At 41.1% G+C, this 27,762-nt stretch overlaps 2 protein-coding genes across 3 annotated transcripts in view; one reads left to right on the top strand and one right to left on the bottom strand.

The window, feature by feature from the left end:
• Positions 1-4,497, bottom strand: part of APOO (apolipoprotein O) — a 76,259-nt gene extending 71,762 nt beyond the window's left edge. Inside the window, exon 1 of the mRNA XM_045008421.1 lies at positions 4,376-4,497. Within this exon, the coding sequence (XP_044864356.1) occupies positions 4,376-4,384 (9 nt within the window). The 5' untranslated portion in view covers positions 4,385-4,497. The remainder of the gene's footprint in view (positions 1-4,375) is intronic.
• An 18-nt stretch (positions 4,498-4,515) lies between these two features.
• On the top strand, positions 4,516-27,760 carry C1HXorf58 (chromosome 1 CXorf58 homolog). Of its 2 annotated transcripts, XM_045008315.1 has the most exons (10): positions 4,516-4,618; positions 4,974-5,073; positions 6,698-6,792; positions 9,374-9,485; positions 13,603-13,734; positions 14,824-15,053; positions 20,191-20,341; positions 22,562-22,689; positions 23,885-24,012; positions 26,124-27,760. In XM_045008315.1, exons 1-9 carry the CDS (start codon positions 4,572-4,574, stop codon positions 23,982-23,984), a joined length of 1,095 nt encoding a protein of 364 aa, XP_044864250.1. In that variant the 5' UTR covers positions 4,516-4,571; the 3' UTR covers positions 23,985-24,012; positions 26,124-27,760. The 2 variants fall into 2 exon arrangements, with proteins under 2 accessions (XP_044864250.1, XP_044864241.1); XM_045008306.1 differs by having other exon boundaries at positions 23,885-27,760.
• Positions 27,761-27,762: the final 2 nt, after the last annotated feature.

Below are 27,762 nucleotides of genomic sequence, written 5' to 3'. Positions count from 1 at the left end.
GCCTAGTTGCCCAGATTCAACTTCCTCTCACAATTAAAAAAAACCAAAACATTTAAAATTATTTCCAAAAGAGTTTAAGGTTCTCCCCTTTTGTGAGAACTTTCGAATTCTACATTTTGCTGCAAAACAGAACTACATTTGTTTTCAAAATTTTGGAATTTCCCACAGAAGGAAATTTTGACTTTCAGACAGTTCCACTTGTCAATTCCTACTACTTGTCAATAGATGGCACTAGAGACCATTGCTGTCATATTGAAAAAATATTACACATTTTAATGACAACATTTACAAGTGTTGTTTCTGTATCAATTTCACTTAAGATTGTAGATTGCTAAATGAAAGTGAAAATGTAAGTCATATGACATCTTAAATCTGTAATTAATTGTTATTTATCCTGAACACAGATAATATGCTCAGCACTGCACAATAAATCCATTCATTTTGAGGTCATCGATTAGCTACAATTCAACACCATTTTGGATGTTTTAGGGTACTAGTCTGTGGAACATAATAAAGTTGTGCCAAACTCTGTGGGCCTTGTGACACCATGAGTTTTAAAATATCATAGGGGAATGTGACTGACGTAATTTACTATCATGTTCAACTTAAAAAAAAAAAAAAGTTAAGAACCATATGAACTCTCTGAAACCTGTGAACATATATCCTTTCTAAACATTAATTGCAGGCATAACTGTAACACACTCTCTCTTTGGACACGAACACTCAAGGTACTCAAGCTATTTACAAGCTCCCATTAACTAACACCTAATAGCTCCCAATAACTAACTAAAAAGATTGCATAAGTTAGAAAGAACAATGTCTAAAATACCACCCTGATATATTTAACTGGACACAATTATGTTAAAATATCATTATGAGCAACAGAAGTCTTGTAAAACATTCAGTGTAACTAATGTGAAATTAATCACTTAAAAAGTCAGTTATCTTCAGCTAATTCTGCAGCAGTAGTTATAAAAAACATTTCCAAAGCTGTGTGCTGGCCAAAGCTGTAACTGGATACATGACTAAAAATGCTTCAGGCACTACAGAGGATGATAAGCAAAGACATGGACATGTTAATTTCACAACCATGCAAATGAGTAAGCAACATTGTAAACAAGCAAGTAAAAAGTAAAAGATAGGCACTGAAACATTTGTATAGTACATTCATAAATTTCTAAGATCTTGAAAACTATTTCAGAATTTAAGGGCTGATCTTTGTAGTTCATTAGTAGTAAGAAAAATATATAAACGTCTTAGGTTTGGTCTACACTGCAGAGTTAGGTTGATGTAAGGCAGACCTAATTAGTCTGTACACACTACAGTCACTAAGTGCCCTACCAGACAGCCATAAATCCATCTCCATGAGAGGCATAGGGCTTATATTGGTGTAGTTAGAGTGATTCAGTGTCCCTGTAGCCACTATACTGGCTGTTGGTTGTCATTCTTGTCAATTTCATGGTCCATAAAACTGACAAGAAAGCTGGGCTGTCACAGCCGCAGAGAGCCCTGGTGCTGCACAGAGGCTCCCAGCTACCCACTCCCTGCGAGGAGTGCTGGTACTGCTTGGAGACTCTTGGCTCCCTGCTGCTAGGAGCCCAGCTTCTCCCCCTCCCCCCCCCCACCCCATCCCACCCCACCCCCCGCTCTTAGCTGGGATCCCAGTGGGGAGTTCCATGTCTGAGTCTGGGCAGCTCCCGGCAAAGAGCCATGGGGCAGCCTGGCAGGGAGCCGAGAGCCGGGCTACCAGTGCCCACACTGCCCCTTAAGTCAGTGGAAGCACTCCTGGTGAGATTGCACACCACCGACAAGAGGAAGGTAGCGTGTATATGAAACACAGCACTAATCACTGCTGTGGTTGTATTTCAACCTAACATAGGCTGACATATTTTACTATATACGTGCCCTTAGATTTCATACTTGGCAGATTCACATGATATGCAAAGCCTGGATATTTCCCTGTGCTGCTGTATTTTCTTCTGAATGAAACCAAAACTATTCTAATGCACCTCCAATTAATTAATGCTGTTTATTAGCATTGGCCTGCTAAACCCAGGGTTGTGAGTTCAATCCTTGAGGAGGCCACTTAGGGATCTGGGGCAAAAATTGGTCCTGCTAGTGAAGGCAGGGGGCTGGACTAGATGACCTTTCAAGGTCCCTTCCAGTTCTAGGAGATTGGTATATCTCCAATTATTATTATTACACTTGGAGCAACAGGTAAACAAATAGCTGCTCTGGTGGGATGTGTTCTGTAACCAGTCAACCCTGGAAAGGCTACATATGCATAGAGTTAAGCACATGTTAACATAATAATGGCCACACTGGGTCAGATCAATGGTCCATCTAGCCCAGTATCCTCTCTTCTGACAGTGGTGGCCAATGCCAGGTGCTTCAGAGGGAATGAACAGAACAGGCAATCATCAAGTCATCCATCCCCAGCTTCTGGCAAACAAAGGCTAAGTGGTGTTGCATCCTTGCTAATAACCGTTAATGGACTTATCCTCCATAAATGTATCTAGTTCTTTTTTGAACCCTGTTAGAGTTTTGACCTTCACAACATCCTCCGGCAAAGAATTCCACAGGTTAACTGTGCGTTGTGTGAAGAAGTACTTCCTTTTGTTTGTTTTAAACCTGCTGCCTATTCATTTCATTGGGTGACCCCTAGTTCTTGTGTTATGTAAAGGAGCAAATAAACACTTCCTTATTCACTTTCTCTACACCACTCAAGATTTTATAGATTTGTGTCATATCCCCTTTAGTCATCTCTTTTCCAGGCTGAAAAGTCCCACTCTTTTTAATCTCTCTTCATGCAGAAGCTATTCCATAGCCCTAATCATTTTCGTTGCCCGTCTTGGTATCTTTTCCAATTCCCATATATCTTTTTTGAGACAGGGCAACCAGATCTGCATGCAGTATTCATATGGGCATACCATGGATTTATATTATAAAAGCATTATGATTTTTTTTCATCTTCTCTCTCTCTTTCCTAACGGTTCCTAACATTCTGTTAGCTTTTTTGACAGCTCCAGCATATTGAGTGGATGTTTTCAGAGAACTATCCACAGTGACTTCAAGATCTCTTTCTTGAGTGGTGATACCTTTTTTAGATTCCATCATTTTGTCTGAATAGTTGGGATTATGTTTTCCGATGTGCATTACTTTGCATTTATCAACACTGAATTTCATCTGACATTTTGCTGTCCAGTCATCCAGTTTTGTGAGATCCCTTTGTAACTCTTCACAGTTTGCTTTGGACTTAATTATCTAGAGTAATTTTGTATCACCTGCAAATTTTGCCACCTCAATGTTTACCTCTTTTTCCTGACCATTTATGAGTATGCTGAGTAGGACTGGTCTCAATACAGACTCCTGGGGGACACCACTATTTACCTCTCTCCATTCTGAAAACTGACCATTTTTTCCTATCCTTTGCTTCCCATCTTTTAACCAATTACTGATCCACGAGAGGATCTTTTCCTCTTATGATTGTTTACTTTGCTTAAGAGCCTTTGGTGATGGACCTTGTCAAAGGCTTTCTGAAAATCTAAGTCATATGTTTGCTGACCCCCTCAAAGATTGATAAGGCATGGTTTCTCTTTACAAAAATCTTCCTCAACAAATCACGTTCACCTCAGTGTCTCATAGTTCTGTTCTTTAATACACTTTCAACCAATTTGCTTTGCAAACTCACTGATTTCAAGCCTATGCTTGAACATACATAGAGGTCGTGAAGCCGGGCTCACAATGGAGGAGGAAACAGGTCTCACAGCCATGCTAATGCCTCCCTCCTGCTTACAGCGTTACCCCACACAGACACACCTGCAGCACCTGCCTCAAAGTCTACCGTCTGGCTCAATTCACTCGGCTGCAGTGAATTGCAGAATTGAGACAGCAAATAAAATAACAAATGCTACAAGTTATCAGATGCCTAACGTTAAAGAATTTTGCTTCCCACAGCTTTAGCCTGTAGCACCCTCTGTTGACAGGCTGCACATCATAATAAAGCGCCAAGTAGCCCGTACCCAATAGTTCCCAACGCGACCCACACCCGTGTACTGAAGCGAGCACAGGCACCGGAGCTCAGGAACGAAACCCCTGACGCAGCAGCCAGTTAGCAGGGGAGCAAAGGCTTTGCATGGGGGCCTGGGGCGGAGCTGTCACTGCCGTGCACCCGGGGAGGCTGCCAACGGGGGCCGGGGCCGGGGCCGGGCTGCTCCCGCTCGCTCACCCCACCCGGCAGCAGCGCGCCGGGCAGCGGAGGGCGGGGGCCTGAGCCCGGCCACGGGTGACGTGGCGGACGGGCGGCACCGGGGCATCCCTGGCGCTGTGGCCGGGCGCCGGCAGGTGCTGCGCCCCCGGGACGGGACTTTCTCACCTTGAACATCGCGGCGCCGCTCCCAACCGCGTCGCTGCGCGATGATATCAGAGCCGCACGCGCCGCTACGGAGGCCGAACGACAAAAACGGCCGGGGAAGGGGCGGGGATGGCGTGGTTCCCCTCCCCCCCCCACACACGTGTCCCGGTCTCCAAGCAACAGGGACGCGGGGGCGGGGCCTCTGAGTAGCCGGGTCATGCTGCGGAGCGGAGCCGCGCGCCGGGCGGGGTGTCTCTCGCGGCCGTGAGTAACCGCGGCGGCGCCCCCCCCCGCCCCGCGTGTTCGGGACCCGCCCGGCCCCGCGCGCAGCCCGCAGGAGGGAGCCGTTAGCGGGGCTGTGAGATCCGGCCCCGCCATTGCCAGCCCGGGTCACCGCCACGCCGTGCGGGCGCCCAGGCAGGGGCTTGGGAACAGCGAGTCCGCAAGGCCGGGTCTCCGCCCCCCCCCCCCAAGCGCCCTGGCGGTGTCACCCGTGGGTCCGCCTTTAGCGACCCAGCTGCTGGGAGCGCGGGTGACCATCTTTCCCCAGCGTGGGGCTGGCACCTCCCCGCGTCCCACCCCCGCATGTTCCTCTGTCCTGATCTCGTGTCTCCGTCAGGGCGGACGAAGAGCTCGCAGCTAAAATCCTCCAGCGAGCCTGGTGGAGTCGCATCGACAGGAGGCTGTTCAGGCTGCTCACACACGCCATCCGGGCCGCGGTATGCTCCTCCGGAAAAACCCCGCCCCGGGCTTTGCTACGGGGGGGGGGCTTTACCAGCACAACTCTGCCAGTGCCTGGGATACTGCGGTGGCAGTTACACCTCCCCGGCGAGGGGACACTTCTTGCGGAATGAGCTCAGAAAGCAGTATAACCAAATTGAAAAAAAAAGACCCTCAAGGAGTTACACTGGTGGAACGGGTGGTATAGTAATATCTTAATAGTTATGCTGGTAAATTCTCTAACAGTGCATTAAATAATCATAAATTATCTTCTCCAGGGTAATGCAGTTAGGGTAAAAGTCACTCCCGTGCAAATCGCCAGCACAAAGTCTATGCAATCTTTAAAACCCATTTAATCCCTCAGAAGTGTTCTGGCCCTCTTCACAGGGGTGCACAACTGTTTGCTGTAAACTCCACGTAGTCCCTATTGATCTATCCAGGCATAGGATGTTGATCATTGTTGACGTTTTTAGAGCATACATGTGCTGTCCATAAAAGGGCTTATGGTACATAAGAAATTGCTGTTTTTGAAGGCTTCTAGTTTCCCAAATATGGATCTAACTGATCTTACATCCAGTTTTTTCTCAAAGAAAAATCAGCCTGATGTATCACTGTGCCACTGTCCAATTAGAAGCACCAAATAAAAATGGTGATTGCCACAGTCTCTTCTCCTTGCTCATAATTCATGGCTCTGTTTTATCGCATAAACACATGAGATGAATAATTACATATGCTCAGGAAGATTCTCCCTACTCTGCCAAAGGTGGAATGGGCTTCTTACTGATCCATCCCTTCTGAAGAGGAAAGCAGTATTTCCTGGAGAAGTACCAGTACCCAGGTCCAAATTAACCAGCAGGCCCAAAAGGTTTGGCCTTAGGACCCTGACTTCCAGTGGAGCCCTACGCTAGAGTGATGAAACCCCTCAGCTGTAGCTTTTGGAGTTAGGGTAGTATCATTCTTTTGAATCTGCTATGCAGGCTAGCTCCTATCTTCTTGGATAGTTCTCCATATTCTTTGCTCTTATTGTCTGTGTGTCTTACACTGAGCAGAGCAAATATTAGAGTGGATTCAGAAAAGCTGTTTTTTTTCCTCCTGCAATAATGTCACTCCGTTGAATGAAATAAAAGGCAAGAGACACAGGGAGGTGTTCAGAGAATGGGGTGGAGGGAGAGATTGATGATAGTTTAAGAGCAGACGAAAGACTGATGGAGAAGGAAAGAAGATGAGCAACTAAACAGTTTGGGGATTTTTTTTTTAGTAAAAGGGAGGAGCTAAAATTGTATGTGAGATGTATTTCCTAATATTTGTTGTTCTTATTGAAAACTACCTTGGCTTTTTGTAGTCCAAAGCTGAGAAAACAAAACTCATAACATTGGTAAGGAAGGGCAAAAAGATAAGAACTTCAGTAGAGAAAAGAGTAACATTGGGTAAAAGAATAAAATGATTAATAAAAAAGAAACAATAAATATTGCAATTCTATAGTAACTGCCATTTAAGAATTTCAAAGCTCTTTAAAATATTAATTAACACTCAACTCCCATGTGAAACAGGTGTGGGATGTATTATTATGTATAGGAACCAAAACTGCGTAATTTTATTGAATAATGCTTGCATCTGTTTCAGGAACATTGCATTACATATGAGATTATGAGGCGAGTGAGTCCTTTAGAAGCTGAACTTATAAAAGATCCTAGTATGCAGTGTAAAGTCAGATTCAGGTAAAATAGGCATATTTATTTATTCAACCTAGCATATATGATGACTTTTTCTAAAGTTAACCAAAAGTGCCATCAATTGTTTTTATTATAGTGTCACACTGGCAATGTTAGAGTTGACAAGGCATGTTGTTTTAGGTCCCTAAGTTCAGTAATACTCAAACAAATACCTTTTGGGCTAATATTTCTCATGTATTTTTACCACACAGGTGCGTATTTTTGGAAAGTTTGATAAAGTTTTACTTGTTCATCTTAAAGTCACTGAAGCACAGAGTGGGGAAAATTATTTTTTTGTTTGTTTGCTTTGCTTTTTTGGGATGGGGGCATTATTTTTGCAATACAGTAGAACCTCGGAGTTACGAACACTTTGGGAATAGAGGTTGTTCATAACTCTAAACAAAACATTATGGTTGTTCCTTCAAAAGTTTGCAAGTGAACATTGACTTAACACAGCTTTGAAAATTTACTATGCAGAAGAAAAATGCCGCTTTTAATCATCTTAATTTAAATGAAACAAGCACAGAAACAGTTTCCTTACCCAAGCAAATCTTTTTTTAAACTTTCCCATTTTTTTAGTAGTTTACGTTTAACAGAGTACTGTATTGTATTTGCTTTTTTTTTTTTTTGCTGCCTGATTGTGGACTTCCAGTTCCAAATTAGGTGTGTGGTTGACTGGTCAGGTCATAACTTTGGTATTCATAACTCTGAGGTTCTACTGGAAGTGATTGTTTTTGTTTTCTAAAAACTGGAATTTTTTGATATGTGATTAACTTTTCAGATTGAAAGCCAGACAGGCAAGTTGTCCTGTGTATACTAGAAAAATTTCAGATACTTTTATTGCACACCATAAGCTATGTTTTCTTTTTAGAAATGCAAACTTACTATGGACTTGGATCTCATCTAGAATTAGTGCTTAATACATACCTGAGGAAATGTAATTTAGAAATAAAATTATCTATTTTGCATGCACATACCATTATTTTTGCTATTTTTCTTTTTTACAACACACCAACATGCAGCCAATTCCAGATATAAATATATATTTATATTTTTAGACATTCAAATAAACATTCAGGGCATAAATTCTGCCCTGTGTGGAAACTGATACTGAGGGAGGAAGCTGGTGGTATTTGCAGTTTCCACTACTACCTCCATAGCTTCAGGCAGAAGAGAGCAGCTTTAAATTGCAGCCAGGTTTCCATAGAGAGCTGTTCCCCAGTGAAGTCTGACAAGAGGATGAGCTGAATCAGCATATTCACTAGTTGCATTGTTCATGTCCCTTCTCTGGCTAGTCTGCACTAACCAAGTACAGGTGCCTTAACAAAGGAGTATGGTGGATACCTTGCATTTCTGCAACTCCCATGCCCTCTGGACAGACTTAGTGCCTCCAATTGCTCTGCATACAAAATCTGAATCTCATATTGTTTATTCAGTGTGTGATCAATCAAACAAATGCATTTGATTTGAGTTTGTCCTTTAAAAAATAAATTAAATGCTAAATGCAAATACCCATGAATTTCCAGACTTGTTTCGACATTTAAATAAGATGTTTTAAATAAATTATAGTGTTTAACAATTTTTAAACTGTCAGCATTTCAATTATATTATTCCATTTTGGCAGGAATTAAGATTCCAATCCTGCAATTTACAACATGTAGGTGAGCTGACTAAGGTTGCCAGGCATCCAGTTTTTGACCGGAATGCCTAGTTGAAAAGGGACCCTGGTGGCTCTGGTCAGCACAGATGACCAGGCTGCTAAAAGTCTAGTTAGCTGCAGGCCAGCAGCGGGGCAGGCAGATTCCGTGCCGAGCTCCGCATGGCTCCTGGGAAGCAGCTGGCATGTCCCTCCAGCTCCTAGGCACACCCACCCACAGGCACTGCCCCAAGCTCTGGTTCCACAGCTCCCATTGGAGCTGCCGCTTCGTGGGAGCACCTGAGGTCAGCACCACCTGGAGCCAGCACCTCGAACTCCCTCCCACACCCCAATCTCTTGTCCTAGCCCTGAGCCCCCTCCCACACTCTGAACCCCTCAGCCCCAGCCCAGAGCCCCTTCTGCACCCCAAACTCCTCATCCCTGGCCCCACTCCAGCCAGAGCCCTCACCCCCTCCTGCACTCCAACCTTCTGCCCCAGCCCGGAACCCCCTCCCACACTCCAGACCCCTCGGCTCCAGCCCTGAGCCCCCTCCTGCATGCCAAACCCCTAATTCCTGGCCCTGTTACTAGTTTGGAAGGGATTCCAGGGATGATTTTTTTTTAACATATTAGTCTGTTTTAAATGTATATAAAGAACTTAACGCAGCTAAAGCACACTTTACAAAAACAGACTGGGGTCACGCTCTCTTCATAAAATACATATGTGACCATCCATGTTCATGCATTAGATTGTCTCATGAATTTGGGCAGCTGCAGGATTCAGATACAAAAAGAGAGTTAAGTTACCATGATTTGGTATTTCCATACTGTCTAAAGTGTAGGGTTGGGTTTTTTTAAAATGTTTACCACAACTTCACATTTCCTATCTTTTCAATAAGGAATCTGCTCTTTATATTGCCAAATAGTTAACTTTGTTCCTTGTTTCTTTAGATTTGCTGGTCATGAGTTTCCACCTTTCATTGTGTTTAAGATTTTTCACCATACTGGAGGCCAAGGCAGCAAGTACATAAGTGGAAAAAGAACAATAAGTCCAGCAAGTGAGGTGACTTACTGGATGTTTATGTGATCATTTTCTCTTCACTTCATCTATACCTTGGCTCTGAATTTTATTTTGTAAAATCCTATAACATCTTTATCCTCAGTCACACATATCTCCAATTCTAAAAAGCAACCGCTTCATTCATTAAACAACATTACTTTTGTTAGCAAAGAAACAATGATTCTTTCAGCATCGTACATAAAAACTCTTTGTATATCAGTGCCCATATTCTCTATTTGGATTAATTTATTTCTAGGAAATTTAGTCACTCTAGCCACTGTTCTGTATAGCTGTCTTTTGCAATTCTTTTGTCACTAGGTTCTGCCTTTATTTAAATAGACATTTAAAACTACATTTTTAGGCCCCAGAAATTAGTTACGTCAAAAGATTTGTTTTTATACATTTTCTGAACAGAATTCCATTAACCTTGTTCTTTTGACAGGTTATTCTTCCAGTGATGATGTACTTAAAAACAAAATCACAATTTCTGATGCATTGAACAATAAGTTCTATTCTATATAGATTTCTATTCTATGCTCATCTCTGTAGTATATAAGTACCTATAAAAATAAGCTGTGCGCACTTAGATTATAAACTCTTTAGGGTCTGGATCGCCTTTTTGTTCTCCATTTGAAAATGGCTTAGCACAGTGGGCTCCTGGTCCATGCCGGTGCTATAGTAATACTACTAATAATAATACAGTGTTTTTCTTCTTCAAGCAAGTCCACACTTTAGTGTATGTTATTCCTGTAATACAAGAAGCAAAAATTATTTTGGACCAAAACAAGAAGACTGCTGTAGCAATTGTGTGGTGCAGGTTGGGTTTCAAGCTGGATTTCTGAAGGCACATGCTAGTATTTTTTTTCTTTAAAACTGCCTATTCTTTATTGACTGTATTGTCTTAAATAAAGGAGGTTTTAAATACGTAACAGGTACATCAAACATTTTTTACTTTGTGTATTAGATCCTTCGCTTGTAGGAGACTCATAATTTGAAGCATGCTTCAATAATCTTCACCTATTCTCTCACCACTTTCTTCTGTTTCCTTGGAAAGTCAACAAGGCAGCTAGTAGAAGAATGCAGACAATGAGAATGGTACAGATTTGCCATGTATCTGCCAACCCTTTGGAAAGTATGTAGTGCATGACAAATCCTTGAGGGAGATTTGACAAGTCTGCTGCAGCTGGTTGAACTGTCTAATAGAATGGCAAAAGGAATTCAATGTTAATAAATGTGAAGTAGTGCACACTGGAGAAAACAATGTAAACAGGGATTTCCGACCTTTCACATCAATACCCTTATCACTGTACTATGGGAAATTCTTATGTGGGTCTGTCTCAATCTCTCTTGTTAAAGCCATTCCATTTGGTAGTAAGTATGCATTGGGCCAGAAAAATAGTGTGAGGATGACTCTATAGTCCAGTGGTTAGGCAGTCATCTGAGAGGTCGGAACCTCTTCTCATCAGGCAGAGGGAGTTGAAGTGGGGTCTCCCACATCCCAGGTGAGTACCCTAACCACTGGTTATAACTAATGATTATAAGGGAGGCTGCTGCCTCCTCTCTCTCCACTCCCAAGTGTTTTATGTGGAATTAGGCATGCTCTGAACACACCTACTGGATCAGACCCTACAAGCAAAATGTGGGAGAATGCCTGTCTTCACCTGGTTTGAGGCTCATGCTGGGGCTTATAGATAGGTATTGGACATCTGCCTGAGACACCAGTGCACGTGCCCAGAGGCAGAAACGAAGGTATATAGGAACTTTTGCAGTGAAAATTTAGGTGCCGAGTGAGTTTAGGCACCTATATGGTTAGGTGGCAGTAGAGCAGGGGTTTTGTGGATCTGGGACTTGGGTACTTAACTCACTTTGTAGATCTGGGCTTGTCTACTTTGTGAACATCAACTGCCAGAATCTTGGATCACCTTTGGTCTGAGAGCAGGCTGCTCACCTAGCTTTCCAGTTAGAAGAAACACACTGTCATGGTGGATACTAAACTAGAGGAAAGGGTTTAAGAACAGAAAAGGACCACACTGGTGTTTCAAAAATGATGGAGTAAAGAAGAGTCCCATAAACTGCCTAAATTGGTCTGTAAGCACTAACCTAAAAATCCAAATAGTGAAATATTGCAGAAATTAACATTCAGATACAGTAGAATATTTTACAGAAGTTCTGTCATTGCATCATTTGATGTGTTATGTCTCAATATAATATTTATAGCATAGCATGGTAAGTCAGAAATGCAAGTGGTCAGTACCTACTTATCTTCCAACCTATTCAATTTAGCTTATATTTAACATGAGTGAGAACATCTTTATATTTTAAGCAAAGAGGCCCGTGTTTTAGGTTTATTCCACCCAAGTAAGGAAAAAGTTTGTGTGTCAATATAGTGTTATTGACTAATTCAGTCACTCATGAATTAATATAATTTCCTTTTTGTGAAATGAAGGAGAGTGGCAGTTTTGCAAGAAAGAATTTTTCTGGTGTTTGCATGTAGCTTTTATTTGTAATTTTAAAAAAATTATTCTTAATTCCATCACATTGGTGGCTGCTGTGGAGGCAGTTCCTCAGCACTCTTACAACAGAAAAATTGGGTATGGCCAAGTCAATTATTTTTATAGATAATAACTTTACCTTTCTTATAACATCTTTAATACAAAGATATCAATAATTACAGATATTCACCATTGAAATACAGACATTTCTGTGTCAGAGGGATGTTAAAGTTCTAATGTCTACTCCAAACTACTAATGTGTTAAAGCTGTTTGAAAAAGTTTGCAACATTTAGAAGAATCCATTTTTTTTTATATTGGCAAAGTGTGGGGGTTTAATATTCAAAGGGACAGATCCTTAGCTGATCTGTCATAGCTCCACTGACTTCAATAGCACTATGACAAGTTATACAAGTTGAGGATGTGGAGCAAAACCTTCTGAATCAGTGCTAAACAGAGTCTTAAACATAAACCACCACCACCCTTAGGCAAAAATCAGACTTGACAAATTTCAGCCACAGAGATGGTTTTAAAAAGCTGTAAACATCTGAAGAAGATGATGAACAACTACAGATCTTGTTACCCATTCCAGCAATAATGCTGTGTGAGGGACGAGGGAGGCAAATGTAACTGTCATTGTGAAAGCTTATATGAATGAACAGGGGCGGCTCCAGGCTCCCCGCTGCTGCGGACCGCCCAGAGTCCTCTGACTCCCGGCCCGCGGCTGAGATTCAAAGGGCTCTGGGCTCCCCGCCGCTACAGGCAGCCCAGAGCCTTTTGATTCCCAGCCGCGGCTGGGATTTAAAGGGCTCTGGGCTCCCCACCGCTGCGGACAGCCCAGAGCCCTCTGACTCCCGGCTGCGGCTGAGATTCAAAGGGCTCTGGACTCCCCGCGGTTGCCGGCAGCCCAGAGCTCTTTGCTTCCTGGCCGCGGCCGGGATTCAAAGGGCTCTGAGCTGCCCGCAGAGCGCCGTGTGCGGGGGATTTAGAATCCCCTCGGGGGCCGCACAGTGAGGCTCTGCGGGCCGCATGCAGCCCGCGGGCCGCGTGTTGTGCAGGCCTGGTCTAAAGTGTAGGGTTGGTTTTTTAGAGGCTGAGTAATTAACTTTTAATTTTCCATCTAAAACGTAAAACCTAGATTAGTTACCTAGTGCATCTGGGGGAAGCAGCTGTGTCATCACTAAGCATTATTTTCAAATTTGTAACTGAAATTGTTTCACCATTACGCTGACCACTATTTTCTCATTGTTTACTGGTATTCCTCTGACTGTCTGTATCCATTTGTTGTCTCTTGTCTTATACTTAAATTGTAAGCTGGCTGGGACAGGGACTATCTCTTCTGTTTGTACAGCACCTAGCACAATGGCATTCTTGGTCCATGACTAGAGCTTCTAGGTGCGACAATTGTATAAATAATAGTATTAATAATGCAGTTAGTGGACAATCCATCTCCAATCGTACTGAGCTTTCTGTGTACTAATTAGAATTCCTTGTTTATTTTAATTTTTTGTTGAACACTGGGATTTCAGGAGGATTAAGACTTTTCCCTGAGTTGAAGTATGAGGACTCTAGAAATTTTGTGTGTGTGTTTTTGGTTTTTTAGCTACAGCATATTTCCTGTTTTTTATAGGCAGCAGTTGATGCTTGCAAGTTGATGGGACATCGAAAATATTATGATCAAATGATATGGGATGAACTTCAGTACCAAAACCACAAAATAATAGACGAAATAGACGTTGCTACAGTGAAAGATTATATGCAAGTAAGAAATGTTTTCAAATATTTTCTCAGAGGTTTTGGTAATGGAAAAAAAAACTTCTTTTTGGGAAAAAAGATTATGACGTGATCTAAAATATAGATAGTGACTATGACTGCAAGACTACAATTTAAAGACCTAATTCTCAACTGCTTACCCCTTGTGCAGCCATTTATATCAGCTCAAAATGAGTGTAAAGGGTACCTCAAGCACTTCCGTGTGAGTGCAGAAATCTTATTTGGTAGCGTTTTACATCCACCTTGAACCGATGTAAATGACTACAAATTACAAGGCAGTGGAGAATTAAGCCCTATGATTGTGAAGCTTCAGAGAAGTTATTGAAGTTGTATGGATTAGTTCCTATAATATGTATTGTCAGGGTTACACAAGGATGGTAGTAATCTTTAAAAGATTAATCTGATAACAATGATACTCTTTAAATGGAAAAAGTGAGAAGAGAATCAGTACAATTTTTTTTTTTTAGACCAGTGTTAGTATATTGATTTTGATGGAATTACGACTGATTTACAGTTGTATAAGTGAGAGAAGAATCATCACCAAGAAGTACTGATGCTTGAGTAGTGCAGTGAAACCTTTTCTGGTTAATTCCTATATTTAAAAAGTTAGGACCAAATCCTGGATGACTGGCTGTGCCACCCAGATCTAGGAAGGACAGTGACGCGTAAAGATGGCTATAAACAATACTCTAATTTCAAGTAATATTTGTTACTATAGAGCAGTGAAGGAACTCAGGCTATTAATGTACATATGCATATTTTTGTGATCAGTTTAAATTTAGTGATTATATTATAATTATATGTAAATGTATGTAATGGATGTAGATACAGATATCCAGAGAACAGATGTCATTGTATTATAGGAATTTTACAGCAGAGTAGGCCATTTCAGGGGTTCCCACCATTTGATTTAACCAGCTGTCTGAATAAGGTTTTCTTTAAGATGCAAGTTCATCATTAAAATGATGAGGATGAGAAAAATATGAATAGGAGAGACTTGGGACCTCATAAAATGAATTAGATTTCATGCAAGCATTTATTTTATAAATATTAATATTAATATTTTGTGGCCTTATAGTATATCAGTAACCTGGATGAGACCCCAGCATACTTTGGTGGCAGGGATAACTGCTGGAGAAAATTGTCCCTGGAAAACTTTCCCAGGACAATGATAATGTATGACATAATGGATTATGCACAGTCTGGGACACTGTCAAACCCACTTAAGGAGAAACTGACATTTCTGCTCCTGAGGCCACAGAATGAAGAGCTACGGCATGATCAACTCATGACTGTTTCTCGAGTCAGGTAAAAAAAAATACCCAACAACTTATCCACAATAACAAGCTTAATTTTTATTTTGAATTTCTATACTTTGTACTTTATTTTAAGGATCTCAAAATATGTATTATTTAATGTTTACAAAACACCAGTGGTAAAATTATCCCCATTTTACATATGGGTAAACTGACACAGAGGAGTTTAGTGACTTGCCAAAGTTCACACACGAAGTCAGTATGAAGTCAAGGATAGAACCTAGGAGATACTCCTAGTGCTTTGCGTTATCCACTAAATAATATTGTTTTAGAGATTGTCCAACAAGTCAACATTTTAATTTTTAGTAGAAAAAGATTTGCATGATCATTTATTGGCAATATAACAACAAATATGTACCATAAATCTCAACATACAGTATAGTGGAGAAAATTGGATTTTCTTTTATATTCCTATTTAAACAACTGCTACCATTTTGTAACTTCTACCATTAAACATCAATGTGTTTCTCACTAACATATACTGGGAAATAATTAGTGTCAATACCAAGGGGCTGGCATGTCTTGATATACTCTTTTAAATCACAAATCTACTTGATTTTAAAAGAGGCCTTACTCCAAATCTTTTCTCTAAATATGTTCACTGAAATGGAAAACACAACACTGAGTCATGTCATTCTTGCATTGATTGTTAGCACATCCTTTTTTTAAACTTCCTTTTCTGGTCTTTTTAAAGTTAACTGATTTTTTTCAGCTTTTTTCATTTTAATTAAAGGAATACTGTCAAAATTGGCAGGCCTCTGCCTGTCCCCTAGCAAAGTCTCAGCTATATTACTGTATTGACAGCCATGAAGTATGAAGTCATCTGTACAACCAGTAGTTCACAGCATAGGTGAAGGCAGTGATCATGCAAACTTCCCTATGGCCTTGGCTACACTTGAGAGTTACAGCGCTGTTGGTGGCTTTATAGCACTGTAACTCACTCCCTGTCCACACTGGCAAGGCACATACAGCGCTGTATCTCCGTGGCTATAGCGCTGCTTGTACTCCACCTCCACAAGAGGAATAAAGAGAATAGCGCTGCTGCTGCAGCGCTGGGGTGCCAGTGTAAACAGGGAATAATCTTAGTACGCTGTGATTGACCTCCGGAAGCTTTCTATAATCCTTTTAAGTGAAGATTACTCTCTTTGTTTTGTTGTGATGCCTCTCTTGTTTTGCTGTGAACTCTGGGCTCCGGAGCTGGTTATCAAAAAACCAAACACAGCTCCTGTTTGCTGTGAATGGGCAGAGGCGGGGGGGCACCCTTTGGAACACCCACAGCTAGTGTTTGCTTGAAGAGAAGGGGAGGGAGAGGGCTTGAGGAGAGAAGCAGCATGGCGGGCGGGCGGGGGGTCCGTTTCGGCACAGCTGCTTATCTGGTCTATGAGGGAAAAAAACAGTTGCTGTTTGCTTTCAGTGAGTGAGAGAGGGGTGAGGGAGGGGGTCGGAACTTGCAAGGCAGCTGCTGACACAGTGTCGGCTCCAAAAATCCACTCTCTCTCTCTCCCCCACGCTCCCTGTCACACTCCACTCCCCCACATTTTGAAAAGCATGTTGCAGCCACTTGAATGCTGGGATAGCTGCCCATAACGCACTGCTCCCAATGCCGCTGCAGATGCTGCAAATGTGGCCACGACAGTGTACTGGTAGCTGTCAGTGTGGACAGACTGCAGCGCTTTCCCTACTCAGCTGTACGAAGACAGGTTTAACTCCCAGCGCTGTACAGCTGCAAGTGTAGCCATATCCTCAGATTCCCCACCAATATACCTCAAGTATTTCAAAGGGACCATGTCTACTAGATGAAATGGTAGTTGGATTTCTATTCCCATTCGGCTGTCATTTTTATTATTTATGTTGTGGCACACCCTGTATGCTTAGCTGCTTCCCCCAACACAGATGACCACAGTCTCTGCACTGCAGAGTTTATAATTTAAAATTATAAAGGCAGATGAAGGGTGAAAGAAATACATATGTCATGCAAGCAACGTAATCCACCTGATGACACACATCTAACTAGTCACACTTTTATTTTGACACTTTTGTTTAGTTAAATGCATTAAATTCTTGCCCTCCCACCTCATCTTTAAGGAGGAGGGATAGCTCAGTGGTTTGAGCATTGGCCTGCTAAACCCAGGGTTGTGAGTTCAATCCTTGAGGAAGCCACTTAGGGAATCTGGGGCAAAAAATTGGTCCTGCTAGTGAAGGCAGGGGGTTGGACTCGATGACCTTTCAAGATCCCTTCCAGTTCTAGGAGATTGGTATATCTCCAATTATTACCTTTCATCCACAGCAATCCCCAGCTTTAATTCCAGAGTTCTTATCCCATTCCCTCCCTGCATTCAACCCCTTTCCTTTGCATAATTGAATAGCTCACTTACAAGGTACATAGATTGTTGACACTGCTAGCAAGGGTGTCAATTAGTGCCACAACTGGTAATTTTCTAATGCGGTCATCTGTGCATTAATAATTAGAATGAGATCACATAGCCCACTGAACAGCTTTCTGTTCATGGCAACTGGCAACCATGCAGTCCAACTCCTTGTGAAGGTCAAGGGAGTCTTAGACTACATCTATATGGCCCCACAGTTTGGAGCATGGAGCTGTGAATTGCAACATCCACTAGCGCAGTGGTTCTCAACCATTTTTTTTTCCGCGGACCACTTGAAAATTGCTGAGGGTCTCGGCAGACCACTTAATGATCTTTCCAAATGTTGTTTGTACCGTTAGCTAACTATTGTAAAATGCTTTGGATAAAAGCTCTATATAAAAAAACTTTAATTATTATTAAAGTTTTTTTGTTCTACAAATAAAAGCACACAATTCATTTTAATATCAGTAGTCTTACCTTTCTAATGCGATGGCTGTGCCCTCTCTCCCCCAGTGCGACAGCCCTGGAACTGGGGCTGGGAAGGAGAGGGGTCTCCTCCGCCATGACAGCCACCGATCTGGGCTGGGAAGGAGGGAGGTCTCTCCCCCGCCACAACAGCCACAGAGGTGAGGCTGGGAAGGAGGGCCATCTCTCCCCGGAGCTGGGGAAAGTCACCTCTTTCTCTGGCCATTGCAGCCCTGCAAGTTCCAAATTCACCCCACCCCCTCTTCTCACCCCATTGCCTCCTCCCACCTACTCCCTATTCCCCCCAAGACCACCCCCTCACCTTACATGTGCATCTTCTCCAAGGTCTGGGTACCTAATTAATTAAGCCATGCCTGCATGGCTCCACTAATTAGGTGTGTGGCCCTTCATTCCTTCATGTGCGGCCACCCAGGCACGCACCTTAGAGGGAACTATCTGCAGAACACCTGAATGGAGCTCACGGACCCCAGTGGTCCGCGGACCACAGTTTGAGAACCTCTCCACTAGCATGTTGTGCTGTAACTCCCCCACGTGGCTGCTGGTGGTGCAAACTAAAAGATATCTAGTTCATATTAACATATTCCTCTAAGGACTAAGTGAATGCGAACCAGGACTAAGTTAATACGAACTAGGTACGCATTAACACCAGGATGTATATCAGGGGAGTTACAGTACAACATGGTGTGATACGCACCCCCTTAGTCTGAACTGCAAAGCTGTGAAGACAAGCCCTTAGAGTTTAGTGGAGTTGGATCAAGCTGCTGCTTTGGATTTGAATTTACAGCATAGCTGAGAGGCTCTGCATCCCATTAGCAGCCTCTTGAGTCATCCAGTGTATCATGGTTATCTTTTTAATTTCATAAAAATACAATTTAAAAAATCATTTTCAAAATCAAAACTATCCCTCAATAGTTTGTTTCCTAGGAAGAGGAAAATTCAATATTACTTTTAAACAAATCATAAATATGTTGATTGTGTTAGGCACCCACTGATATAACAATCTACACTGGAAATGCCTTATCCCTGCTGCACGACTGACCAGACTTTTAGCGGCCTAGTCAGCAATGCTGACCAGAGCCGCCAGGGCATTCTGGTTGAAAACCAGTCTCCTAGTAGGCAAAAGCTAAATTACAGAGAAAAAGTAGTGCTATACTTCCATTTGTATCACAAGCCTGATTTTTTAAAAAAGTTTCTCTTCTAATTTTAACAAAACTGAACTAATATGGCCTGAATACATTTGTGTGCTTCTTGGGTTTTTTAAGGAAAGTTTGGTGGTAAACAAAGTGTTGGAGATATAAGAGAGCTTGAAAAACTAGAGGTATTCATCTTTTTGCAAAACGGTGTGGGTTTTTTTTGTTTTGGTACCTTGACTCCAAGAAAGGTAAGCTAGTTCTAGAAACTCAAGTCTGAAGTATTTGGGTATGTCTACACTGCAGAGAAAAAACCCTGGCACTGAATCTCAGAGCCTGGGTCAGTTGACTCAGGCATGCAGAGCTTTTGCTGTGGGGTTAAAAATAGCTGTGTAGACATTCCTGCTCAAGCTGCAATCTGAGCTCTGAGACCCTCTCCCTTCTCAGAGTTTCAGACCCTCAGTTCTAGCCCAAGTGGGATTGTATACACAGCTATTTTTAGCCCCACAGCCTGAGTCCTGCAAGCCCAAGTCAATTGACCTGGTCTCTGACACTCAGCGCTGTGGGTTTTTCTTTGCAGTGTAGACATACTGCTTCAGTGAACCCTGAGGCTTCTGTTTTTTGGAAAGACTATTTAGTTAGGCACAGTCTGCAAAATTGTAACCTCTGTGAGGTCTGGAACATAGCCACAAGAGAGGAACCTTAGAGGCCGCGGGAGGGGATTGTGAGGAAGATCTGTGTGTCAGAAACAACATAATTACCAGATTGCCTGATGCACCCATTATAACATCTTTGAGGTCTGATGTGTGCACTCTGATCTCATGCAAGCTGTGTCTGGGGACACTAATACCTCTGGGCTCTGCTATGCGAAAGGATTATGGGATGTACTAAGAGAAGTGGGGCTCCTGATATAAAGAAAGGATTCTGAGGATTTAGAACTAAAATAGAATTTTCTGTTTTTTAAACATATTCTAATAATTTTTTCCTGAAATAATGGATATGGCTTTATAACTTGCATTCATGTAGGTGGTCTAGGATGTTTTGTTTTCTTAACTCTTTCATTGGTTTAAGCATTCGGCATTGCAGATCTGACAACTTTCAAGATGTTTCATATTTAGGTTCTTTACATAATGCTCACATTTTCTAGGTCTCCTACACCTTGTCCTCCAACAGCCACCTCTTCATCTAGGTCTTATCAACCCTCTTCACTGCCTAGACCCTCAGTGCGTCGCTCTCGCCAAGCTCGACAGAAAGTAGCAAAAATGAAAAGAGTTCATGCACTTGAAAAAGAAAGAGAGGTAAATCAATCATTAATGATACAAAATAGAAAATGCACTGAATGTTTTTTTTTCCCCAGGAGAACACTCTACCAAGTCTGTACTGGAAATACTCATTGGCCTGCAATTATAGGCAGGTACCCAAGCAGCATGGGGGAGGAAGCCCTCTAATTCAAATGCAGCCTGGACAAAAAACAGACCTAAGGCATTGCAGGGACTAAAGGCTGGGAGGTGAGGCAGGCGGAAGCGGGAGGTGGGACTGATAGGGCAAAGAGACTGGGAAATAATTGGGTAGGAGAAAGTAGAGAGATGTGACAAGCAGCCAGGATGCAGTGGGAGAGCTGGGCCTGGCTGGATAAAGATACTGAACCAAGGAGCTGGGGGAGGAGAGGACACATTAGATGAGAAAGGCAGGAAGGGAGACTGGAACTGGGAGCCAGTAGACAATGTGGGCAGGCAACTGGAGGCTGGGGAGGCGGGGAGAGACAAGTCAAGGAGGGAGGGAGGAACTGGGACTGGCTGGGCAAGGAGCCGCTGGCAAGAAGCCTGTAGGGGCAAGACTAGGACTAGGAGCAGAAGTCTGAGGATGGAGGCTGGGAAGATTAGGTTAAGAGAATAGGACTGGGATGAGGAGCTATGGTGGGGTAGGGAGAGAACTAGGAGAGTGACTGGTTGGAGGGATGGGGCAGAATGGGTCAAGCTGGTGAGGAGAATGGGCAGAAGGGAGTCTGTACCTGTAGAGCACACTTACCTCCAGAATCTGGAATGGAACCCAAGATTCCTGAGTCTCAGCATTCCTCTGCTGTCAGCAAATATCTGTGAAATTCAGTGACAAAATGTCCAATTCCCTTCTAATCCCAGCACCCTCAAGTGCTGGTCCTAATAGAGGATTAAAAAAACCTACTATTGCTATCGGTTACTCAGCTCAAATGGCAGAGGTCTTTGCTATGGATCTAAGGTTTCAACCCTGCAGCTGTCAGTATAACGTCACCTAATGGAATTACTGTTTTTTCTGTTTGTTTTTTTAGACATCTAGGAAATTATACACACAAGAGCTATGCTGAAATATTATGTCCAACACACAAAAGTTAGGAAATGTTAGAATTAAAGTTGCCTGTGAAACCTTAATATGCCCGTGTGTGTGTATGCAGTGTGATATACTATTGAGTTACATGAACCCACATTTTTTTCCACAGGTCCCTAGTCTCATTCCATGCATACAATGGACACTCAGTGGTTAGAGTGGTCACCTGCAGTGTGGAAGATGTGGGTTCATATCTCTGCTCCACATAAAGCAGAAGAGATATTGGAGCCTGGGTCTCCTAATCCTGTGTCAATGCTCTAACCACAAGGCTACAGCTTAGAACATTTTGCGACTCTAGCCCTTCATTTCCTTTTGCTCTTATTAAAAAGGTTAAAAATACCCAAAGTGTTTCACTTTGAAGCAAAGAAAAAAACCCAACATTTCATTCAACCCAATTTTTTCCCCAACTTGTTGGAGTCATGAAATTTAAAAAAACAAAAACAACTCAGTTCAACCCAAACCAATAATTTCTTTCCAACTGCAGAAAAAATAAAATAATAAAAATAAAAATCAGTTATTCACATAGCTCTAATCAAAAGTCTTTCCAGCTCTTCATCATCCTTGCTTATAGCCTTCCCTCCTGACTCACAGTCCTTTGCAGACCTCCGAGCTTGGACTTCTCACCCAGGAGGCTCCTCAGTTAAGTAACAGTGACAAATAATAACAGTGAGAAATAGGAAAGCTATTAAACAACAAGGAGTCCGGTGGCACCTTAAAGACTAACAGAAGGTGCCACCGGACTCCTTGTTGTTTTTGTGGATACAGTCTAACAGGGCTACCCCCGATATAAATCTCTAAGGTAATGGATAGCAACAGCTGAACAGACATACTAATATTTCCTTTATTTCTTAAAACTGTTAAATACACTTAAATATTTCTTTCAACAGTGGTGTTCAAAACCTTTTAAATGTATCTGTCCTAACATTCATAGTCTGAATTAGTAACTGCAACACAATCCTGTCACAGAATTAGCTCCTCTAGATTTGAAAAACACACGTCTTGGCTTTGCTTTGGTATTCATGTAACAGTGAGAAATAGCAAATCTCTAATGTTGAGTTCTGTTTGGTGTATCTGAATTTACTACAAAGCTATATAATGTGATCTGTAGTAGACAATTCTTCCTGCTTTGATATAATCGTGTGTATAATGTATTTCAGGAACAGAAATTGGATGTTACAAATAGAAGCCACTTAACTGATCAAGAAACTATGACTGCACCAACTGAAGACCTTGAGGATCATTCTGTCTTTTCAGATGAAGAGTGGGAGCATGAGGCAGCTAAATTGTATGCCTGGTCTCAGGAGTTATCTCTTGAAGACATTGAAGAATCTTCGCGTACACCTAATTTCTGAATTTTAATAATGGTTATTTCTCATTAACAGTAGTGGTAAACAGAAAACATTTTCAAATCTTTTTTACCCTGCTGTAAATATGTTGCAAATTTTGATCATAGAGAACATGGATTACATACATAAAATTGCTTTCACCTTGGCTGTAACAGATTTAGAATTTGAGCTACGGACAGGTTATCTGTGAATATTATATATTTTGTGTATAATGTATGGTTACAGTAATTTTTTTGCTGTGCAACTGTTTTTCATTTTCATTTTGGAATAGTACTAGCTACTTAGTGGTGAAGATTGCATCCCACAGTAAGCTCAATTTCCAGCCTCTGCTCCCTACTTCCCAAAATGAAACCAGTCTGCCTGAAAATTCACGTGCAGCATTTCATTCCAGGGTAGAATTTTTCTGGGAAGGTTGAAATGAAATCCTAACAGCAATTTTAAAGTTATATGGCCAGATACAGGGTCATATTAAGGTTCTTTTGTACAGCTCTGGGAACAAAGCAACTTTAAAGCCATCTTAATCAATTATATGAAGATTCTACCAGCAAAGGACAATCCCCAGATGATGTGGAGCCAGCAAGCTAGCTTTATGTCACAGTTTGCTGGTACTCTCAATGGACATGCACATGCCCTTTTTCTTGATGAAGGAAGTGAGAAAATGTATAGAACTAATACAACTTTACCCTAAAATTTTATTCCATTTGAAACTTGGGCACTTTTTAATTAAACAAAAAATATATAAAATCAACAGGCTATTTCCATTGCAGAACATGACTGGGCAAAACTATGGTTAGGTGAGTGATGTAAATTTAGTAACTTTTTTTGGTAAGGTGTAGAATTCCTGTAAAGAAAGAAGGGGTTGTTTATTTCGATTTTTGAGTGCTGGCAAATTTAGTTTACTTAACTGTACCTAGAGCTCAGTCTTGTTCCTGTTAGCTTCAGTGGATTAGTGTTTGTCACAAGACATCCAAATATTCTCTCCTGTATTCTATTTATGGCAGTACTGTTACTGTTCAAAGATTCCCTTCTACATTATAACTAATGATTATTCCGCCTCTGAGTTTCTAAATTTTAAAAATTAACCTTTCAGTTCTTTTGTTGAGATTGTGATTCTATGAACAATGTTTCCAACAGCATGGAAAAGAGCAGAGATGGAGTGAGCCAGATTGCTTGGATGCAGAAAGCATCAGGGCCTGTCTCAAGGGATTCACAAAATCTGCACTGTGGAAGGTAGCTGGTGGAGTTCACAGGGAGTGAACAGAGTGAGTTAGAAGTATGTCTGATCTAGGCTATATTTGTAGCATAGTTTCTGTGTGTGGCCCAGACTGTCTGCCCTTGAAGGAGAAAGACAGATGCAAAGGTGTACTATCACATCTATTTAAATAAAGGAGACAAGTAATATGCCCCTGATAAAGTACAGCGTGATATGGAGAGAGGAAGAGAGCTGACAATTGTATATACAAACTTATCAAATATGAGTTTCCTACAAATGGAACATTTCTATTATTGTTTCTTGATATTTGCTCAGCATTTCTGCAAATCCCTGACTAATACGTGTTATCAAGATTGTCTTTATACGGCTTAGCAGTCCGTGAGGAACATAAACTAACCTTGCAATGTTGATCAGACAACACAATCCTTTAAATTTCTCTTACAATCTCACTTCATTCTAGTTTATCAATGCAAAACAGATCAGTGGGGATAAATAGGTGCCCATAGATGCACTGGGCAGGGCAGCACCCATAGCGTAAGGTAGAGAGCTGAAGTGCTCTTTGGGGCTGTTGCTCCCTTTCCTACTTTATGCATAACACACATGGAGTCGGAAGCAGAGTGCTAATCACAGGAATTGCTGATGGACCAGATTTGGTGGTTTTGGAATAGCATGGAGTGTTCCCAAGTAGCAGGTAGGGAATCAATACTGGTCATGAGTGTGAAGTACTGTATAGAAGAGAGGAAAAGCAGCATTAAGTTCAGACACTGCACTTTATTGTACTGGAGACTGGGGCTACATCTACTGAGCTGCTGCAGTAGGGTAGATATACCAAGTAGCTGAATGAGACTAGCAGACAGAAGAATGAAATTAAGAAATGAGTGGGATAAGACAAAAGAGGAAAAATAAATCACAAGAGGGTAGGAGAGAGTAAAGCTAAAAAGAGAAAGGGAGAGTTCATCCTGGTACATGTCAGTCACAAAAAGGAGCGTGCCCTCCTTAAGAGGCAATTCAGATATCTAAAAGTGGCAGCATGACATGAAAGATCCAAGGGAGGAACTTCGGAAAAATTAAAATGGAAAAAGTTAAGATGAAAAAGAAGGATGAGGAGAAAGGAAAGGGGGCAAACAGAAGGGACACAGACAAAAAGGATCTGAACAGAGTCTGGTAAAATACTGTGGGGTTTGTTTTGTTTTTTGGACAGGGAGAGATAAGGTTTGGAAAGTGAAGTGAACAAGACTGACAGGGAAGCCCCTAATCAGGCTACCCGAGCAGACAAAATGGCAAGACCATGATCTTTACTTTTAGTAAAGTAAATTTTGATCCTTATTTTTCAACACTGACAGAACGTTGACCTACTTTAACAAATTTATTAAATAAATGCTGAAATGTACATGGAATCTTGCTGATGGAAAATCTTCAGTTCTTTTAAATCAATTAGACCTCTGTGATCTTTGGGGCTCCAAAAGCTTGGTATCCTAAAACAGACTGAGCATATTGATAACTAAGAACATTGTTAGGTGATAGATTCTCTTCCCCTCTTGGCCTCTGGTTTGAATATCCAGGTTGGCTTTATTTTTTTTTAAAGTTATTATAGTTGTTACAGGTCTAGACATTTAGTTACAAATGTAGTCCTTTGATAACTTTTTAGATATTGTTGTTCACTATATCTTATTCTGATAGATTGTATATTGTCCAAACCCAAGATACAGTTTTTGTCTAAACAAAAAAACCCAAAGGCAATAATGAGCCATGATGACAGACAAGAGAGCTGGGTTCTAAAAAATTTCAGCAGTCTCATCCTACAGGAGCAATCAGGGATGAGGAAACAGCAACTATGAAAGACACATTAGTCTACACTTGAAAAAGCTGGTCTGAACTGACAGTGCTTTTGACACAGTAAGGGCCTGATCCAGTGCCTACTGAAGTCAACTGAAAGGCACCATTGTCTCAAATGGGGACTGGAGTAGGCCCTCTAGAGCACATGAACACACTGGAGTATGTCTTGGGTTGTGGGGGGGATTTGAAAGGGGAGAATTATAAAAAATTGCCGAAAGGCAACGCCTGTACTCTGTACAAATATAGCCAACTTGACTTATTGAATCTTATTAGGGTGTTAATACTGCTTTGTGAATTGCATTTTCTTTTTTTTTTCCCTCTAAGATAGTACTTATCCAGTTGGATCCATAAGTCTTGTGTGCAAGAAAAACATCTCCAGGTATACTGCATTTAGATATTGCAGAGATTACGCAACTGTGTGATTAAAGATGAAAAATATTTTATTTACACTTTTCTTATACACACTTTGTACATTTTTTCAGTTTAAAAACAGAACAGAGCACATACACGTCTGAACATATTGTATCCATAGCAAGGAAAAGTTACCTTCTGCCAAAAACCAAAGGCTTTTTAAAATAGTTATAAAAGGCAAACCTTAAATTATTCTAAGAATGTTATAGCAGCCTTGGGGTGAATATTAGACAATTAACCAAAAATGTACATTAAAACTCTCTATATTTGTTTTTAAATAGGCAGAATACTTCCAACTGCTACAGCACACACAGAAGAATTTGCAAATAACTTTCCATTAACTTACTGGAAACATTCTTTTCAAAACACAACCATCTCAAACAGGACTGGAAAGTAATGAAACTACAGTGGAATTACATTCTTCAACTTATAAGAATTCATTTTTTAAAGCTCTGCAAAATAATACATAGGAAAGGAGAAAATCAGACTGGGAGGTTTGCTATTCCCTCCATCTAGTCCCATAACCTGCATTAAATGTTAGTTAGGTGGGTTCACTGAGGAAATAAAAACCTTCTATAAAGTATAACTACCACTGCAGTTCTATGTAACATTTCATTTTTTTATGCTTACACCAATCTTTCTTCCCCCCATGCACTATATAAAGAATAGCACTTACAAGTAGAAAGTGGTTTTCCCCCAGCTACCAACTCAATTATAATCTAAATATTATTTGAATTTGATCCTTAAAACTTTTAAAAAGCACATAAACATGAACTGAAATTTGGGGAGGGAGAAGTCCAGGGAAGCAGTGCTCAAGGGTCTATTTTTCTGCCACCTGTTTAACAGTAACTATATTTTATTAAGATTACAGATGCCATCAACATAATTTCTTTAGGTTTACTTCAAACACAGTATGTACTTATTTTAACATCTTACACATGCTGAAATTGTAGATTATTTAGCAATCCAAGAAAAATAAAATACAGATGCCATAACAAAAGTAGTCACTAATGTTTATTTTAAACATTTTCAGATTGTCTTACAAACATTAAAATCTCAAACTGTTACTTATAAAACATTGGTAAACTTTTAGTTTTAAATAGCTGACATCTCTTTCCTTTTGTGTTTTCTTCTTTACCCTTTCCACACTACTTGAGTGTTGCAACTGTGACATAACATGCTTACTAGAATAAATTAACAAGGTACTTTATTGGATAGAGGTGGAGGGAAAACAAGTTTTCTCTAAGGCCCCAATCCTACCGACATTTTAGCACACACTTAACTTTACATGTGAATAGACTTTTAAATAGTTGGCATAGCTTTTCATTTTATTTCAATGGACTACTCATCTATGTAAAGCTAAAAACATGCCTATGTCTGAAGAATTGTAGCCCAATTCCCTATTTTTTTTGTCAAGAAAAAAATATTTAAATAAAGGCAAAACATTCCTGTAAATGACATTCCTATTTTTAAAATGCATGATTTTTCTTCAGTTAGTCCTTTATGAAACAAAAGACATAAGGTGCAGAATTGTGTATTTCAGAAAGAGCAG

Source organism: Mauremys mutica, chromosome 1, assembly GCF_020497125.1.
Source record: "Mauremys mutica isolate MM-2020 ecotype Southern chromosome 1, ASM2049712v1, whole genome shotgun sequence".
Taxonomy (NCBI): domain Eukaryota; kingdom Metazoa; phylum Chordata; order Testudines; family Geoemydidae; genus Mauremys; species Mauremys mutica.
The sequence above is the reverse complement of the archived record's forward strand: the minus strand, read 5'-3'. Positions and strand labels throughout refer to the sequence as shown.